Here is an 18,416-nt window from a genome sequence, read left to right as displayed (position 1 = left end):
TTTGGGGTATGTGTGAATGGTTGTGAGAATCTATTAATGGGTGCGAATAGATGGATATTTGAGCACGTCATTCATGAATGGATGGTTGAATGGATAGTGTTTGCAAGCGTAGAAGAGGTATGAGTGTGTGTGAGTACATGAATAAATGAAAGGGTGGCTGAGTGCATGGATAAGTAAGTATAAACGAGTGCTACTTGGGTAGATTAGTGGATGAAAAGAAGAAAGCATGGCTAATGGAACGGGTGAATGCATGGAGTGATTACTAAGTGCATGAGCAGATCAATGGATGAATAACATAATGAGAGTGCATGGACTGAGGAATGAGTGTGCAAGTAACTGAGCCAATTGATGCTTATATATGAGTTAGTGCACGCAGAGTTAAGAAAGTGCATGGGTGAATAAGTGGATGAGTGAATGAATAGATGACTGGGTGCATAATGTCGTCCTGAGTTGTTACACTTCGTGGCAGAGGAAGCTGAAAGGTTGGTAGGGCATGTAAACGGGGGGAATCCAGACCACACAGACACATTACTAAAAGAACAGAGCAGGATATTCAGAGGCTGTGGATCCGACCTCAACTCGTTTTGGACCCGTCTTCATCGCTCTGTTACATGAACTACTGCCTACCAATGATCTCTCTTCTGGGTTTAGACTAATGCATTTTAGTTCTGCTGCCTGCATAACTGCACTAAAATGCTGAGGTCATTATGTAATGTTATAATGTAATTATAGCTCCTCTATGCAACCAGGCTCTGTAGCTCTGTGGGGTTACATAAACTCAGCAGCCAGTGCTGTTGTGTTGCCCGAGCAATTGTTACGAGCCTGGCCTAGTTTGAAAATAGGTGTCTTATTGCTAAGGAAATCGGACTGGGCCCAGCTAAGTGATTTACTTTATTTTCTCTAAAGTCAGTCAGAGTTTCTCATATTGCCTAGCACTGGCTCATAACATTATTTGACTGCATGATCATTCAAACCGTAGCCTCTTGGCAGAGTGCACAGAACAATTTTAAATTGTAATTGCAATTGTAATTAACATGCACAAGGTGTGGAAATACAAACACCAAATTCAAGAACAGGATATTTTCAAGATGAGGAAGATGAAAGAGAAGGAACAGAGAATGAGGTGATGCAAGAACGTGTATGCAGAAAGAGAAAACGAAAATAGTTTTGAAGAGGAAGGACGCATGAGATCTGCATGCAGAGGATTTCAGAAAGATGTTGGGATACAAGAGTCAGAGAGAGACTACAGGTGAAAATGATGTGAAGAGAACACCATATTTGAGGCACTCGCAGCTAACTACTGCTTCCACAGACACCAATATTTGATACTGTCAAAACTGAAACATTTTGAATTCTATTTAGAAACAACACAATCATTGTTTTTACTCATGGATCTGATGCTACAACAAGCATTGGCAACACAAGTAGACCTGACTTGTTTTAACCGTTTGTTTACCGTGTGGTATGTCTCGATCCAGTAACAGGTTATTCACAGAGAGGGACTCACATACTCGTCACTGTTTCCATTTATTCGCGAAAAAGTGTCACTCGAAGTGTCACATATTTGACATTAGAATGCCACTCTAACAACAGTTGAAACCATTGAATTCTCACACCACGCATCCTGAAAACTTAGCAGCTATGACAGCGCCCCCTTTCCCTCGCCCCCTCCTGTCTACCCACCCCGTTCCCCGCCCTCTCAATTAACAAAATACACAACTGAGCAGCGAACTGTGGGAGCGCGTGTGCTGGCCTGCTTCCCTCCAGATACAGGAAGTAGCTCCTATTTATAGTCCCTGAGCGAATATTTCACAAAACAAGAGATTCTTTCTCTGGGCATAAATGGTCTTTTTGGCTGGTGAAGTGAGCTTAAGAATTTAACTAAGCATGTAAAAACACAAAGCCATTTCTTGTGAGAAAAACGTTCACTATTCTAATGTGCACTGCAATGTGTTCAGTGCAAGAGTATAATCAGTTTGTACTTAGGCTTTGATGATATGCACCAGATTGATGTAAAATCCTCAGGGTATTTTGCAGTTGATACCTCGAAGAATCCAAAAGTGACTTGCTTGCATGCTAAAAGTCACACACACATTTCTTCAGGACGCAGTCCTTCAGTATTTGAGCAGTTACCTCCCCAGCTATATTTATTCTAGCAGATAACAGAAACATACAAATGTTTGTTGAATCAAGACATGGTCACTCTTGCGACACAGCTAAAACTATATTACTAAATCTTCATAGGAAGCTTGTAAAAATCAATGTGAGGTGTGTGTGTGTGTGTTTATATATATATATATATATATATATATATATATATATATATATATATATATATATGTCTGTGCCTTGTCTATGTCTTTGTTTTGTATAAAGCTGACCATGGTCCATGCTGGACTTGCAGGCCTGGATGTTTAGCATTCCTTTTCCCCTTGGCCGAGTGCAGTTGTTTCTTTGGGATGTAGAAGTAGCCTTTCAGCCTTTGCTGTTGATGCATTGCTTCTACCAAAATGTCACCAGACACTCCCTCTCTTCCTGCCATGATATAATGTCAAGCCTTTCCAGAAGAAGCACTGTGCAATTTAAAAATTAAGGCCCATATTTATGGAAAAGTGGCGCTTCGCAGCAAGTCACCTTGGTGCACTGCACTGCGTCACTGGGAAAGGGCAGGAATGTACCGTTTTAAGGCGTTCAACACATTCTTGTTCTTTCCCCATCTTCTGGTGCACAATGGGCTGCCTAACGCCAATGCAAAAACCTTTGCACCATGGTGCAAGGATGCCTGCGTTGCATGCAAGATTTTTTTTGTGCAGGAAGGGGCACCATCCTGCACAACAAAAATAATCCTAGTAGGCTTTTTCCTATTTCTATGTGTGCTACAGAATGGAGCACAATGCAGCATACATAGAAAGATGAAAAAACAAGGAGATGTAATGATATTTCTCCTCGGTGAGCCTCTCCTGGAGAGATGTAAGGTTTTGGTGCTTCCCAAAGTTTACAAGGTCTTGTACATCTGGGGATGCGTCAGAATTCATGGGAGTAGCGCAATGCCCATGGAACGCCTACCCAGGACAGAGTAGCACAATGCAGCAACTTGTGATACTCCATATTTATGAGGCCACTCAAAGTTATACCAAGTGGCTTTGTGTGGCTTCATAAATCTGACTTAAACCCTTGCGTCATGCATGTATCCTTTTGCGTGGTGGAAACGTGACGCAAGACTTTCATAAATATGCCTCTAAATTTATTTCATAGACTGAGGCTGTGGCTTTGGAAAATGTGTCTCGTGGTGAAGTGACACACGTGAGTGATAGCCAAGTGTTCCTTACATAAGAACTCAAGTTAAAAATGCTATATACCTGGAAATAAAAGAATAGGTAGGTGGCGAATTGAGGAAATTATGCTAAGAGTAGATACATAATTACATTTCCTTATTTTCTAGCAAGCATGCTCTGTTGAAAGCCCTATATACTCGTCATGTCCCATTGTGTAAAATACCATGTGCAGGATCGGACGGGCCTATAGGCTAGAATGCAATGTGGCAGTGCCTGGAGGGCTGGTCGGACAGGTCAGTGTGCGGGCCATCTTTTTTGGCTGGTTCTGGGCCTGTTTTATGGTCTGGTGGACCCATGTTTTCTCTAGCATTACCACAGACATTGCCCTCATAAATGCATACAGTTGGCCATGTCTTGAAAAACACACATACAGCTTGTTGTTTCAAGTTCAAAACTGCTCTGATTTGCAAATGTGGGTCACTTTTTTAGCTTTCTGTTTCTCTTATGGAGCCACTTTCATTTTGGTGCCCAGGCCTATTTTCTGTCCCAGTCCGATCCTGACCATGTGATAGAACCTGTACTGTGCTACAGCAACAGGTCTGATCCATGTGGAGCACCCAGTATTTTTCCAAACTGTCCATGTGAAGGGGATATATGGCTTTGCATAATATAGTTTTTATGAGTCACTTACTTATTTAAGTGAAATAGTATAGATCCTAAAAGAAGAGCATAACACCGTCTGGTTTCTGGGTCCTATACAGTGTCACTCTGAGCTGTATCCCTTTTAGATAAAAATTTAATGACAGCGACGTCAAGAGGGGTCCCTATTTACTAAACTGATCTCTAACTGTGAGAAGGAACCTAGATAAGTTAAATGGCACATCCAGAATTAATGTATTCTTAGAGCAAACATAGGTCACTTGGAATATATAATTGAAGCTATGTACTATCTGTCATTACAAATGTGGTAGGACTCCGCTGCCTGTTCAGCCCGCAGTATAAAAATTTCCCATTCAGAGTGTGTTAAATGTATGAAAAGTAAGTAGTTATACATATCTTAAAATTAGACTATAAAAACAAAATTATTAAAGCTTAAGAGTCTCTCAAAAATGTTAGTGCCATTCCACTGCTTATGTGCTTTCATAGGTACGTTTTAAAACTTTTATTTGCAGCACTCCATAAGAGCGCTTTTGTTTGCAAGACTTCTCTCCCAACTCGCCCTACATTGTTGCTTGCAACCCTGACCCTCCCTCCCACCCCTTCCTGCATTCTGTTGTTTTTGCTTACCTCTGTCTCTCTCACCCCCTTCCCATTTCGTAGTTGCTTGCCTCAGGCCCTTAGCCCTGGTGATGTGAGCAGCTGCACAAAGTGGACCTTCAAAGGCAGAATGTACCTTGAGCGCCATGCCAGGGCCTGAGTTGAGGCACATTGCCCGACATTTGCGGATCACCGCCAGTGGATCCCTTTACCGCTACCATTCGGACTCTGACAAGGACCACTGGATGGTTTTGTATATAGTGTATCATATTTTAGTCTTATATTTTGAGACACTTAAAAGAGCAGAAGTACCATCACTACAGGTCTTGATGAATGTTGCTACACCTTGTTTGAGGGTTACAGGCAGAAACATGTTGACCTCCCTCTGGGGACACGAGTAAGCAGGTTAAATCCTTCCTGCAGTGTCCTGTTTTTTAATCCTGGCAAAGGGATGCACTAATAAAACTCCCTGTGTACCATGTAGTCGGTTTTATTTTCAATTTTTTTCTTTTTTATACTCTGCTGACCTCTGCTCGTTATTGGGTATTGATTAGACCTCTCAAAACATCCGCAGAGCTCCTCCCTCATAGTGAGTAGGTTGTAGCACACACCGTGACTAGGCATCATGGCGTTAGGAGGTTCCCAATGATAAAGCATGCCAGCTATGGTGGGTGAGGGAGTTTGTCCTTTAAAAGGAATAATGCTTTGTACCGCTAGTTCTTCTTCTCCCAGGAGCTTTGGAGTGCTTCAATTAAAGCTTGCCTCATCCCTCCCACCCATCCTGCATTCTGTTGTTTAACTTGCCCTGTTCACCTGCCACTCTGCTCCCTATCATTGCTTGCCTCATACCCCTGTCCCCTTCCTGCATTGTTGCTAGCCCCATCCCGACAACTCAACCCCTGCTACATTCTGTTGCTGTTGCTTGCCCCATCCATTCCACATCCTACCTCATTCTGTTGTTGCTTGCCCTTTTCCTTCCCACCCTTTCCTGCATTCCGTTGGTTTTGCTTGCCCAATCCTTCCCACCTGCTCCCATATACTGTTGTTTTGCTTGCCCCTATCTCCCACTCCCTACCTCCTGTTATTGCTTGCCCAATACACTTGAACCTTCTTTCCTGCATTTTTGCTAGCCTGATCCCTCTGTCGTTGCTTGCCCTGCACCCCTGCATCCCCTGTCATTGCTTGCCTCGTTCCCTGGCCCCCAGCCCAATTGTTGCTTGTGCCTTATCCCCCGCAGAAAAAAAGCAATATGATGCTGCCCATGTTATAGTGCTTTCATCTGTCCTCTTCACCCTCTCCCCTCATTGTTGCCTGCCTCTTACCTCCTTCCAGAAAAAGCATTGGCAAAGCCAAAAGTTCTCACCTACGCAAGATCTATAGGTTTTGTTAATTGTTTTGCCATTTGTACAGCAGTGTGGCTATTGAGCAGCATGGCTCAAAGTAAAAAAAAAAAAAAAAAGAGCTATGACGTGGTCAACATCATAACATTATTTATTTATTTTTTTAACTTTCAAACGTGCTGCACAGTAGCCATGCAACTATGCAATGTGGCTTTAAAAACACTGACAAAGTCAAATAGTAGAGAGTGTGAATGCTATTCCCCTGGATTGTTTTGCCCCTTGTCAACAGCTGGAGATTCCTGTAATTTTATTGGTACATCCAGAATGAAGAGGTCTTGGGAGAAACCACTGCTATCAGTAATTAAGGGCAAGATACTTTAGAACAAGGCTAGTAGCATTAAGTAATTAAATCCGATTTCTTCCTGCCCACATTTTTGAAGGTTTTTAGTTTTATAACTGACACCTAAAGTAAACTACAGACAACCTGCTTCCATTTTAAGGGTAAGGCCTGGATATGCAACTGAAGGTCATTTGGGAAGCCTTAGTACTCTGCACACTTTACCACTGCTGCACCACCAAGCCCTGCATAACATCACTTGACAGATCCCCAGGATCAACGCAAAGTGACGCCAAGCCCCACAAAGCCTCGCTGCACAGCTCCCCCGTATCAACGCAAAGCAATGCCAAGCCTTGTTGCAGAGCTTCTCCGGACCAACGCCCGATGACGAAAGGCCTCGCAAAGCACTGCCGCGCATACCACGCACCAGGATTTAGGGTACTGTGTTCAGCGGGCCCAAGCAGTCCCTGTAGTCAGCTCGTGCTCCATCGCAGTCGGCCTGAACTTGTGACTTTATCCTGGTCGAGCGCAACCAGATAACCACAGTTGGCGCTTTTTACTTTTATGCGCTATTTTGAACTAAATCTTTGAAATTGCATATCTCAGGATCTTCGTATTGGATTTTTGTCATTTTAGTCTTGTTTTATTTATAAAACCCTAAATTATTTTGCTAATCTGGTGTTGAGTCCTTGTGTGGTGTTTTTACTGTGTTACTGTATAAGGTATTGCACAAATACTTTACAGATTGCCTTCTAAGTTAAGCCTTCCTGCTCCATTACAAGCTACCAGAGGGTGAGCACTGGATAATTTAGTTTGTGTTGTGACTTACCCTGACTTGGATCGTGGTCCCTGCTTGGACAGGGTGCATACCTCTGCCAACTAGAGACTCAAGTTCTAGCATTCACTTTTCAGCATGTACTTGTAATCTTGAAGAAATGCAGATTCATATTTCAGTGTCACAGTGTATTTAGTTGATGAAGACAGGCTTTCTTGAGATTGTCACATACTTAAATGGACCCAAAATTCTGCATGTTGGACCACTATCCAAAATTCATGTTTTGACATTGTATCCAACAGTTAGTCACAATCAAGCCCCCTTTTGGATGTCATCTCTTGATAGCATGTTTATTTCCATTAGGGAATGATTGAAGCGGCCTGCCGAACGTGGATCATAAAATAGTGTCTCTCATCCATTCCACTCATTCCATCCTCTGAAGAGCAGCCATTCACCATTGTGTGACCATTGGTTTCTCATTTGCCTGAGCACTGGTTTATTTATTTTTTAGCTTGCTGTGTTTTCTGTGCAAACTGTCAAGCAATTCCTCCATCACAGTTGTTCCACTCCTTGTCCCTCTTAGTCTCAATTTTACTACACGTTTATTCATCCCGGTCTAAGTTCTTGCCACAGCTAAGATATGAGGGAATGTGCTTTTTAAACAATTATCTATGAACATGTTAGGAGCTTCTTCCAGAGCTTTTAATAAGATGAGCTGAAACTGCACAGGTCAATCTGTATTATCCACATGGCTTTTCCTTTTACCTAAATGTTTGAACCTGTGAAACATGAAACATTTTACTGTTAAGCAGCATGTTCTTTATATTGTTAAAGCTAACATTTTGTCATAATGCAGGCTGTACTACAATTTTTTTTGATGGGCAGCTAAAAACACCAGCCATCTGTAACTTAACCACCAGACTGACAAGACAGCAACCTTAGTCAGATCACCTTACAGACATGAAGCGGGTTTTGGCCAAGTGGAACATGTCAGAGGGGCAACAAGGCCTAAGAATTAGATGGCCTGACTCACTACAGAAATGCGGTGTTCTCTTTTGTTTGCTAGAATAAAACAGCTCTTTTCTGACTGCATTCTGAAAAATACTCTAAAATCTTCACTTTGTTTCCCATCTCTTACAACCAGCTTCAATCACATACAAAGCACTGTTGGCGTCCGAGGTGCTGAAGCCACCTGCATGAAAAATATGCTTTCAATGCTGGTCTATGTGACCTTGAGGGGAAAACCAGTCTAATTCCGATTTGGCAAATTCCTTGGAGGCACAGTGCACAAAGGCCATTGTTATTGCTTTCTGAGCTTGAAAAACATTTACACATTTGCACTGGCAGATGTTTACTTGTTCTTGGAATACTTCTTCCGATAGCAGACTTGGGAAGTGGGCCTCCTCGTTTATGCGGAATGGGTGGACCTCTTCAGTGTGACACTTTTCACTTTCCTTTGGTGCCAATCTTTGTCCAGTGCACACATTCAGCTCCTTCTTGGGGTCCTTTGTTCATACACTTGGCAACGACTAATGTAACCGGTTCCACCGTAGCCTGGGCGAATTTTGCAAAAGCCACTTTAACAAGGGATTTGGTGATTTCAAATCCTTTTCCCAAGAAAGTCATGCGTCTTCTAAACTAACTACAAAAAAAAGCCTTCAAGTTCTATACTGTACACAATAAGGGAACTTTGAAATAAAGGGTAGCCTCCATATCCGGGTTGATTACACTAATATTCCCTACACAGTTAAGGTTTTGTGTATGTTTTCACAAACACCATGTTGATTTTCTTTCAGTGTTCTCTGTTGCATTTCCGTCTTAAATGAAGATTGATATCACTTTTCCCTTATTTAAAGGTCACTGGGTAACGTCACTTTCAGGGCAAGACTTCAGAGGCATGGACATCTTGTAGAGGCTACATGGACTACATCAATTCTTGGTCAAGGTGTATGGGTGACATCATTTCTGGAGCGGGATTTTCAGGTCAGGCCTCCTAGATAATCTCACTTCCTGATCACATAGGCCTGAAGTCACCACCACTTCCAAGTATGAAACTTCAGGGTCACAGTAACCTCGGGGGCAGGGGGGTCTGTGTGCAGGGGCAAAATGTTTCCGGTTTATAGCTCATGCATGAATAATTTCTGGGGTGAGGTCTTGGGATCAGGTTTCATGGGTGACTTCACTTCCTGGATCCATGTGCCGGAATGAAATCACTTTCGGAGCGTGACATTCGAGGACATGGCTCCTCTCACATTATGCAAACCAAGCTCCCCCTTCTTGAGTTTTTTTAGAAGGAATTCCACTTTACCTCCCAGCTCACATCTATGTTTGCATTGACCAGGGCTTGTATTCACCTGTTTGGAATTGAGTGTGAAACTGATCCAAGTGAAACAATGCTTCCAGTGCACTACAGAGTATGCAGGGTCAGCACCTTTCCTTGGCACCTAGGCCAGCATAGGGATGTTACTAAGGTGTTCAACGGCAGATCTAAAAACTATCCAGTTGGCAAGGAGTGTGAGCTAGCATAATATTACTGACATCATTTGATAATAACAGTCATTATTTAAGGCCTGGGGCATCTCCAGAGCTTAGACTTTAAATTTCAAATTGATTGTTGAGGCAGTTGCACTGAGACACAGAAGACACACATAGGTAGACCAACTGTAGAAAACTGGACCAACGAAGCAGCTCAATAACCCACCCGAGGTTCTCTTCTATCACGGATGCAAACAAAGCCAGTGAGACTATACATTGACATGTGCATTCCAACAAAGCTGTCACAAGGGTGTGACACATCATCCACTACAGTTGTAAAATATTGGCTGATATCACTTGGCTTCAATACCTCTCCAAATTGAACTTGAATATGGGGTAGTCCATCTACTCCAGGAGTATAACTACTTTCTTGAAGCAAATCTGCCACCTGCAGTTCTGGTGATTTATCTCCAAAATATCACCAATAGTTACATTCTTTCAAAACACTCTCTCAGAGGTCCTAACTGGGCTCTGAGGAGTCTTGAACGTCAACAATAACATCCCTATTTGCACCTGCGGGTGCGGTGAACATCCTCAACAACCGAAGGCAACCTTTCAAAGACTCACAAATTAAGGCCACAAGGAAAAGTATGAGATTATATTTTTGAGTATGTCTTCTTGATGGAGGGAGTGTTGCGTAGACTGAGTCTCTAGCTCAGCTCCACAAGATTTGCTTTCTTACCCATGGGTGACATGAATAAACCTAGTTCAATGAACCAACGCTTGAATGTGAAAGACATTTTTGTAGCCCCGTAAAACCCCACTCAGTACATAGCTGGGTTAATAACAGTGCCCAAAGAGGGATCCAGGGACACTGTAGTGATCAGAAACAAACCTTTTTCATTTTCTTCCATCACTTACACACAAGATGTGCTGAGAAAAAGACACCTTTACTTAAAAGCACTTTTATTTCAACAGGTGCACGCTGTTGCTCAACACATCTAAAATACCCACACAGAATACGATTAAAACAGCACAAATGCACGTTGTGAAGAACAAGAGTAAAATTAATGTTTCTACCATGGATAAAATGTCATCTAAAACCCCAAACTTAAAACTTACTTCTGTGCACTACAGTGTGAAAGAATGGAGTAGAACACCCTTAAACCTTCTTCTATGCACTATGTTATAAGAGCATGGAGTACAGTAACCTGCATGTACATTTTCTTAGGGAGAATGAGAGCACTGCATACCTGTTTACAGCAAAGCATTGTAATTATCAGGAGTCAAGGAGGCTGTGTTCCCTGCAAAAGGCAAACACAAATTTAGCATCAGCTCCTCCCACGGTTGGGCTTGATTTCAGCTTTCAGTAGGAAGTGTGATACAGCAGCATCTCTGGCAGGCAGGATCGTCTCTGGCAGTATCTCGTTTATGATAATCTGTGGCGAAGGGCCTCTCCTGACTGGTGGTCAATTGGCAGTCCTTTTATTTTGTACCTTATTTGAGATGGAATTTCCAACATCACCTTGGGAATGTTTGATTTAGCCAATGAGCATCAATATGTTAATTTAAGACACATTTTTTAAACAAACAAGGTAAAAATATGACAATTCAGACTACACTGTTTTGGCTATTGTACTTATTCGACATTGAGATAAACAGTCACTTGTTCCAGACTGATGTCACATCAGGTGTCTTGTTGATGTCTTTAAATGACTAGACACTTTCACAGTTCTTGGAAAGATAATGACAGAAGACATCTGTGTCAAAGGCAGACATGATGATTCTGCAAAACTACATAAAATTGAGTATCGGCCTACTTAATGTCACACACTCACCTGGTTCCAACTGTGGGAACGATGCTGGACCTCAACTACCACCTAATAGAGGGGCTGAACAAAGGTAAAGTCAATCTCCATTCACCTGCTGCCTCCCGGTGGAAGGAGGAATGGGATAAAACAAGAAAAGATAATCTTGCATCACTGATGAACTCCTCAGCTGTCTCCTACACTGCCTAGTAAGATCGGGACTCCCTGGACCACATATCCTCAATGCAGGTGACTTGAAACTTGAATACAACTTTAAACTCTAGAAGTTTCTCCCAAAATGCTAGATACAACTTGTCAAAAAAACACAAAGGCAAATGTTCAATTCAGGTACTATAGAGTTCAGAGCACTGCGATAAAAAAATACGGAGCGCTGGGCCTCAAGGGGGTGAACACTGAAATAATGTCCAGTGTCTGAAAATTTGCTCACACCTTCAAAGGTGCCAGTCTTTGAAACAAATGCTAACCTAAGGATTAGTGCGCACTAAACTGAGGGGAAGGTACTTAGCCAAGTCAGTACTTGAACCGGGAACAAGGATAACTATATCCATAATGATCTTCCTTACCATGGAATCACTTTATATAACCCCACAAAGAAATTAAGACAAGAAGCCTTAGCTTGGTGTCATGACACCCCACTAGTAGGATATCCTGGAATTCACAAGACCTCCTGTACTGTTGCTCCACCTGGTTGTACCCCTATTAGAGTATCACAAGTTTCCTAGTTTATTAGCTTCATCCGCCTTTACCTATTGCATCTAACCATTAGGCTTATTTTTCCTCTTTCCTTGGTTATTAGCGCCAACTGGCATGACCTATTGACTCTAACAGATAATCCTCTTGGTTCTGACAGTTGATCAATTGATTTCCAACCGTCATTGCACCTGTGGCACCTCTGCATTTTTGGGGTGATGAGATCTATGAGCTATTCTAGCACCTTCCAGATACTGGAATGTAGATGATTATGACACCACTATAACGCATATTTCGACCCCCAACTAAACCAGTATTCCGAGTGTTTCAAACTGAGCAAGGCAGGGCACAGGGAAAGGGAGATGATGGACAATTTCTATGCCCTCTTGAGGGCCCTTGCAAGTACCTGTACAGATTATAATCAGCAAAAGAAGGAGCAGGCGCAACTAATACAGGGGTACAGGTCAGTGGACTTGTGGAGGCAACCAGGAATAACGCTAGAAGACATGCTCATTCTGGCCTGCACCTATGATCTCCCCAGGGCCAGACCTGAAAAAATGGATATGGCACTCAACAAGGGGAAGGGGCAGGCAGGCGCCCAAAAGCGGCCAACCATCAAGACACAGACAGTTGATGGGGTCTGTGAGAGGCCCCGCCTCACAAAGGGAGACTGAGAAAAGGCACAGAGAACTCCTGCAGAAACTGCGGGCTAGAATTTCACCTAGTGGAGAGGTGCCCAGCATGGGGTTATATGTGCTTGGTGTGCAGCAAACCCAACCACTTTGCAAGGGTTTGCAGAAACAGTAACCGTGGATGAGGGCAGGAGACCACCAACCAGAGCAATCTGCCACCGGTCAGTCAGCAACTGGCCCTTGACCGTCAGCAGGAGTGGAGACTGGTGGAACAAAAGCAAGGCAGAGGAAGAAGGCCTCGAAGACGAAGAAGTGTTCCTCATATCATACACGGCACCAGGCAGCAAGGGCCGTCAACCCCAGCCCCCCTGCAAGGTATTCGTCATGGGCATGAGGGTGACATCCCTAATCAACACTGGGGCATCAGTCATCTACTTCTGCAACCATGCCCACCCCTCAGCCCGTCGCGTACCAGTATATATGTGTATGGAGGCAAAGAGTCTCTTGTCCTGATGGGCACAATGGAGGCAGATGCTCAGAATGGAGGCAAAGCTTCCAAATGACTGAGGAGGGAGAAGGGAGAAGACAATCTTTTTGGGTGCCACTCAACCGAAGACTTGTGCCTTGTCTTCTTCACCAGGTAAAACCACGACTTACAGGTGGACAACATATTGGAGCAATTCCCAGATCTATTCAAAGGGCTGGGATGCAGAAAAGGGGCCTTGGTCAAATTACACATAGACAAGACTATATAAGCAACTACACTGAGACACCGGCGGGTACCATTCCACCTACATTAGCAGGTGGAAACCGAAATGGAAAAACTGGAGAAAATGGACTAATAGAAAAGGTCTCCGGCCCTACCCCCCTAAGTATCACTGGTTGTCTTCACAGACAAAGCTAAACAGCCGGAAGCTATTCGATTCTTCATCGATATGAGACTGCTGAACCGAGCTCTCAGGAGGGAACATCACATCACACCAACAATAGACAACATTATCTCTGACATCAATGGTTAGAAGTGTTTTTCTAAGTCAGACCTAATGCAGACTACCACCAGTTAGAGCTACACCCAGACAGCAGGTACATCACAACTTTTTCAATGCATTTAGGACTGACGCTACAAGAGGCTAAATTTAGAAATATCTGCGGCTGCAGAAGTATTCCAGAATGCAATCAGAGAAACCCTGTCAGGACCAGAAGAGGTCCTCAACATAAGCGATGACATTTTGATTTACTTCTCTACTTTAGCTGATCATCACAACCGCTTCTGGGCCACCCTTCAGAGACTGAAAGAGAGTTGTCTGACACTGTGTATGGACAAATGCTCCTTCTTCGAGCCCAAAGACCAGAGTTCTTTGGTTTTGTGATCCCTCAGGAGGGTTTGCAAATTGACACCAGGAAATCAGTTGCGATCAAGGAAGCACCAGCTCCGAGGAACGCAATGGAAGTTTCACAGCTTCCTGGGAATGGCGACCTACTGCATCAGGGGCCAGATGTAGGAAACACTTTGCGAGTCGCAAACGGCAAAATCTGCCGTTTGCGATTCGCAAATGCGTGTTTCCTATGCAGAATTCAGATGACATACTGACTCAGAGCCGGACAGAAGTGTTGGACACAGACAGCGAGGGGGTAGAGAAGTTTGTGCGGATGGTGACCGTGACTGTATGCCCTAGAGACCTTACACGCGACAATATCAGGCAGGCATTATCGGAGGACAATGGCCTCTCACGTGTTGCAAAGGCTATCTGCTGAAATGCGTGGGAGTTGTTCTTGCAAGATGCAAACCAATGGCACCCAGAGGAGAAGTCAAGGCTCACACAACTGTGGAAAATCAGAGAGAAGTTAAGCTCCATGGCTGACGGAATCATCATGAGGGGGCCGCCGCATCATAGTCCCTATGTCATTGGAGAATCCAAGTCATTGGCTGGGCCCATTAAGGGTACCAAGGTGTGAAAAAACACTAAGGCAATGATGAGAAGCAAAGTGTGGTTTCCAGGCATGGAGGGGAAAGTAGAGGAAGCTGTGGGACTCTGCCAGGCATGTCAGATCATGGGGAGCCTGGCTGCACCTGTCTCTGTGGTGACGCAAGATGCTCCCACATCAACATGGGGAAAAGTACGTCTCGACTTTATAAGATTCCCGGACAGGAGGCTGGGCATGATCATGGCAGATGTGGATAGGCCTAGTGCCCGTGAAAGGAAATGCCCCAAAACACTATCTGGACACATCAAAATTATCAAATACAAAACTACTTGTTTTTGCAGGGGGCACCTGCATTTTTGGTCCTGGGCTCAGCAGCCATACAGGGAAACCTACCAAACCAGACATTTCTGAAAACTAGACACCCAAGGGAGTAAAGGGAGGTGTGACTTGTGTGGATCCCCCGGTGTTTGCTTACCCAGAATCCTCAGCAAAGCTCAAATTTAGCTAAAAAAATATATATTTCCCCACATTTCTGTGTGGGATCACCGCACCGGGACAAATTTCCTACCACCCAACATTCCGCTCAGTCTCCCGGTAAAAATTATACCTCACTTGTGTAGGTGGGCCAAGTGCCTGTGACAGGGAAGAGCCAAAAACATGTTGAAACTGAGGGGGAACCAAAAGGGGTCCAAAAGGGCAGTTGGAAAAAAAAAATGTTTAGGCTGACAAGTGGGGCAGAATTTTTATCGGTATAGATGAGACAATGCTGAGTGGTAGGAATTTTGTGGAATCCTGCAGATTTCGGAAGGTTCCATCACAAAAATGGGGAAAAAATGTGTGATTTCCAGCAAAGTTGGAGGTTTGCAGGGCATTGTGGGTAAGAAAATGGTGTTGGGTGCATGTGAAGCACACCACCCTGGACTCACCCAGATGTTTAGTTTTCAGATGTGTCTAGGCCTTGTGGATTTTTCTACATGGCAGCGTCCCAAAGTCCAAAAAGTACAGCCCTCACCATTCCAAGAGGGACGATTTTGAGAGTTAGCCAAGCTCTCATGGCCCAATTGTAAAACCAAAACCCAAAATAATCAAATATCCTCTTGCTTGAGGTGGGATAAGATGTTTAAGTGTGCGGGGGAGAGCTGAAAGACTGTTACCCCTTCAGTTGGGGTGGGGGCATAACCAGGTCCATATTGGTTGGTAGCCACCACCCCACTATTTTTTTTTAATTCCCTGGCATCTAGTAGACTTTCTCCCCCCCCCCCAGGTGTGGATTGGGGGTAATTGCCCTATCTTCCCACTGGTGGGCAGAACAACTTTGGCCCCATTTATTTGGGGTGGGGGTATGGCCATATCCCCGCCCTCTTATTTTGGAAAAAAAAATCTTCCCTGGTCTCTGGTGGGCCTTCTGCCCCCATTGGGGGCAGATAGGCCTTCCACAAAATAGGCTGCAAGAGGGGCCGATATGGCCAACAGTAATGTGCCCCCATGGGGAGCGACCCTTGCCCGAAGGGGGGCCCCCCAAACAAAACACACATACACACACACCAATACCTGGTGCCTAAGTGGTGTCTCCCGCCCCCCCCCCCCCGGGGCAGATCGGCCTAATAGAAACAGGCCGATCTGCCCCCAAGGGGAGCAGAAACAGCCTAAAATTAATTTGCCCTCCCAGGGGAGCGGCCCTTGCGTAAGGGGGTCACTCTCCTTGCGTGAAATTGGCACCAAAAAAAAATCCCTGGTGCCTAGTGGTTTTGGCCTAATAAAAATCAGACGCCACAAGGGGAACAGGAGGTGGGGGAGGAATGGGAAGGGCTTCCCCTTCCATCCCTGCCCTTGGGGGGTGTGGGGGAAGCCCAACCGGTGCCGGGACGTAATGATTACGTCCTCGGCACAGGAGCACTGTGCCGCGGTACGTAACCGTTACGTCCACGGCACAGAAGCAGTTAAATAACGCTTAACAATACATCTCCACGTATGATATATAAACAAAACCTTCTAATTTCTGCATATCATTTCATGATAAAAAGAACAGATGATGGAGGAATGCTGAACAATGCAAATATTCACCCCCAGTCAAAGATCTGGGTTTAATCCATCCTGTTTTTGCCCACCAAGTCACCCCAGTTTGGACTCAGCCATATACAAATCAGTCTTGACCCTGTTAACCATGGGAACAGTTAAGCCCGAACTGCCAAGCCAGTTCCTCCCAGGACCAGAAGCAAGCATCCTGGGACCGGTTTGGGGGTTATCCCCCCTCATCAGCCAGCCTACCTATCCAGTGGCGCAGTGGGCAGGGGACCCACGTTTGGGTCGCTACCATTTTATGGTAGTCAGGCGTCTATCCTTGCTTTGCTATTTAAAGTGATAAGGCTAAGGCGTACAAATGTTCATTTGAATGTTGATATATTTAAAAAGCAGCGAGGAATGTAATCCTCGTTAATAATATTCCTCTTTAATATAAAAAAAGATCAGTATGAGGACTGGAACGTCCGTTCAGAGGACCCTCGGCCCGAGCACGCAGCACATTTCCTGGGAAGTAGGCAGCCTGTTGAAAGAATGCCCTGTGAGCCCGAATAATCCAATGGAGGCTGGCAGTGGTAAGGAGCCGCCGAGGCTGTGCTCTAATTGGCCAGAGCACTGCAGTGGAGTTTGGGCTGCTTAAGGAGCAATTAGCCCGCGCGAGCATGTCTTACAGGCAGAAATGCTCTTCTGGAAAAGTTTCTGATAACTTTATGTTGCTTTCACACTGAGGAGCGGTGAGATGAGGGCAAGACTTCAGAAGCTGCGATTCCTCCACATTGACACTGGGCAAAGCAAGGAAAACAAGGTAGGTTTTTTTTCGGTTCTCTACGGCTTTGGGGCTTGGGCACCTTTTCCGGTATGATTTGAAGACGGCGACGATATCCTTTTCAAGGCATAGAAACACCAGGATCGCTGTCTGCGCTACCAGTCAGTGTTTTAGTTCATGGCGCTATATTTACCGGCTCCTACACGGCTCTTACACGCCCAGGAAGCCACATATGAAACCTACAACACAGCGGCGGGTAGCTTTGAAAGTAAAATGCTGCACTGAATGGGTTTGTGTTTCATGGCTTCTCGTGCGTTCGTTTCTGGTTTCTGCAGGCGCTTTTCTGTGTTTGAACACCGAATCGGCATACCTGAAGCGCGCTGACTGTGTACCGATACATTCAATGCAAGGATTGTGATATTTTGTGCTCGTTCAGAGAACGTTGGATTACATGATGTTTCGGGCAGATTGTTTTTAAGGCGCCTCATCTGACATGGGGAATTTCTTGGTGTATACTGGCGCTAGGTTTAAATGTTATTGTTTCAGTTGCCACTTGCAACACCTTCAGCTAGCCCTGGTTTTTCGGATTACAACGTTTTGTATGTTGAGATTTTCCTGCTGTCAATTTGAAAAAATAACCTAAAAGTCCCAGAATGCAATGTCTGCTTGGCCATAAAGCCAGTACTGGCTGAGGGTGCCACACCTGACATGGGCTCGATTGACATCTGTCAGTGGCACAAATAATGTGTGTCGCGCGTAAATGGACTGTAACCCGCTACACTGTGGTTTATGAAGTGTACTGCTGTGCCACTAAAATAAACCATTCATAGGTTTCACATCCCTACAGATAGTAGGCAGATTGCAGGAGCTACATGGCTTCGCATTGTGATTGTATGCCTTAAAATTCCATTTCCTTTTTAATATATGTATCCTAAACGCGATTGGGATTTATTTCAAAATGCAGACGTGAAAGTTTTCACAGGGCATTAGGAAGTAATAAGTATGGGGTCGAGTGGTTCTCCAGTTTCTGTGTCTCCAGGACGATTTGTGTCAACATATGTGCGATATAAGGACATTTGCAAATGTATTCAGTGG

General features: G+C 44.4%; 1 protein-coding gene across 8 annotated transcripts in view; it reads left to right on the top strand.

Annotated features, from left to right (window-relative positions):
• The window catches only part of TBC1D1 (TBC1 domain family member 1), an 844,646-nt gene that overhangs the window by 211,333 nt on the left and 614,897 nt on the right, over positions 1–18,416 (top strand). The window contains exon 1 of one of the 8 annotated variants that reach the window (XM_069202118.1): positions 17,165–17,360. The exons of 5 other annotated variants lie outside the window; for them this stretch is intronic. In XM_069202118.1, coding sequence (XP_069058219.1) covers positions 17,295–17,360 — 66 coding nt within the window. In that variant the 5' untranslated portion in view covers positions 17,165–17,294. Of the gene's footprint in view, positions 1–17,164; positions 17,361–18,416 lie in introns of those variants that run through there. 2 more of the 8 variants (XM_069202115.1, XM_069202114.1) reach the window with 2 other exon arrangements.

This window comes from Pleurodeles waltl, chromosome 1_2, assembly GCF_031143425.1.
Source record: "Pleurodeles waltl isolate 20211129_DDA chromosome 1_2, aPleWal1.hap1.20221129, whole genome shotgun sequence".
In the NCBI taxonomy this organism is placed as follows: Eukaryota; Metazoa; Chordata; class Amphibia; order Caudata; family Salamandridae; genus Pleurodeles; species Pleurodeles waltl.
The sequence above is the reverse complement of the archived record's forward strand: the minus strand, read 5'-3'. Positions and strand labels throughout refer to the sequence as shown.